The following is a 511-nucleotide window of genomic DNA, read 5'->3' as shown; positions in this document are numbered from 1 at the left end:
AGAAAGATAGAACGAAACAGCAGTAGAAGAAAGAGGAGAGAAGCACCCCACAAGACACCTGATCTTGAGTAGAATGAACCTTCTTTTCCTCTTTTTCATTCTTATTGAAGCAAGATAGTCCACCTCTCTCTCTTTCTCATTCTTTTTCTGTCCCTCTTTCTCTGTCTCTTTCCTACCTCATCGGCTGCTCTATTGAGAAGAGCGAAATGTTCCTCAAGATCTTGGACGGTTTTGGTCCATTGAATGGTGGCTCGCAAGATTCTCATCCGCGTGGCGAAGCGAGGGAAGTGCAAGAAAGGCCTCATCTTCTCTTCGACATCTCTTAAAGGGAGAGTCTTCTCTGGATCGGCTCTCTTTCTTTCATCGTAATCGTCAAATTTCTTCGTCTCTTCTGGAGTAGGGACAATCTGCTTGACCTTCTGAAGCATATCCAAATCAAGTCCCGTCGGATCGATACGCATGATCTTGTCTGCTACAGCCTAAGACGCCATCCAGCACACAAAGACAAAGA

At 45.2% G+C, this 511-nt stretch overlaps 1 protein-coding gene across 1 annotated transcript in view; it reads right to left on the bottom strand.

Moving 5' to 3' along the window:
- CSUI_005649 (formin frm2) overlaps positions 1-511 on the bottom strand; it is a 4073-nt gene that overhangs the window by 3119 nt on the left and 443 nt on the right. Inside the window, exon 2 of the mRNA XM_068065819.1 lies at positions 177-479. Within this exon, the coding sequence (XP_067922202.1) occupies positions 177-479 (303 nt within the window). The remainder of the gene's footprint in view (positions 1-176; positions 480-511) is intronic.

This window comes from Cystoisospora suis, assembly GCF_002600585.1.
Source record: "Cystoisospora suis strain Wien I chromosome Unknown contig_2739, whole genome shotgun sequence".
Classification (NCBI taxonomy): Eukaryota; Apicomplexa; class Conoidasida; order Eucoccidiorida; family Sarcocystidae; genus Cystoisospora; species Cystoisospora suis.
Note: the sequence above shows the minus strand (reverse complement) of the source record. Positions and strands in the feature narration are given on the sequence as shown.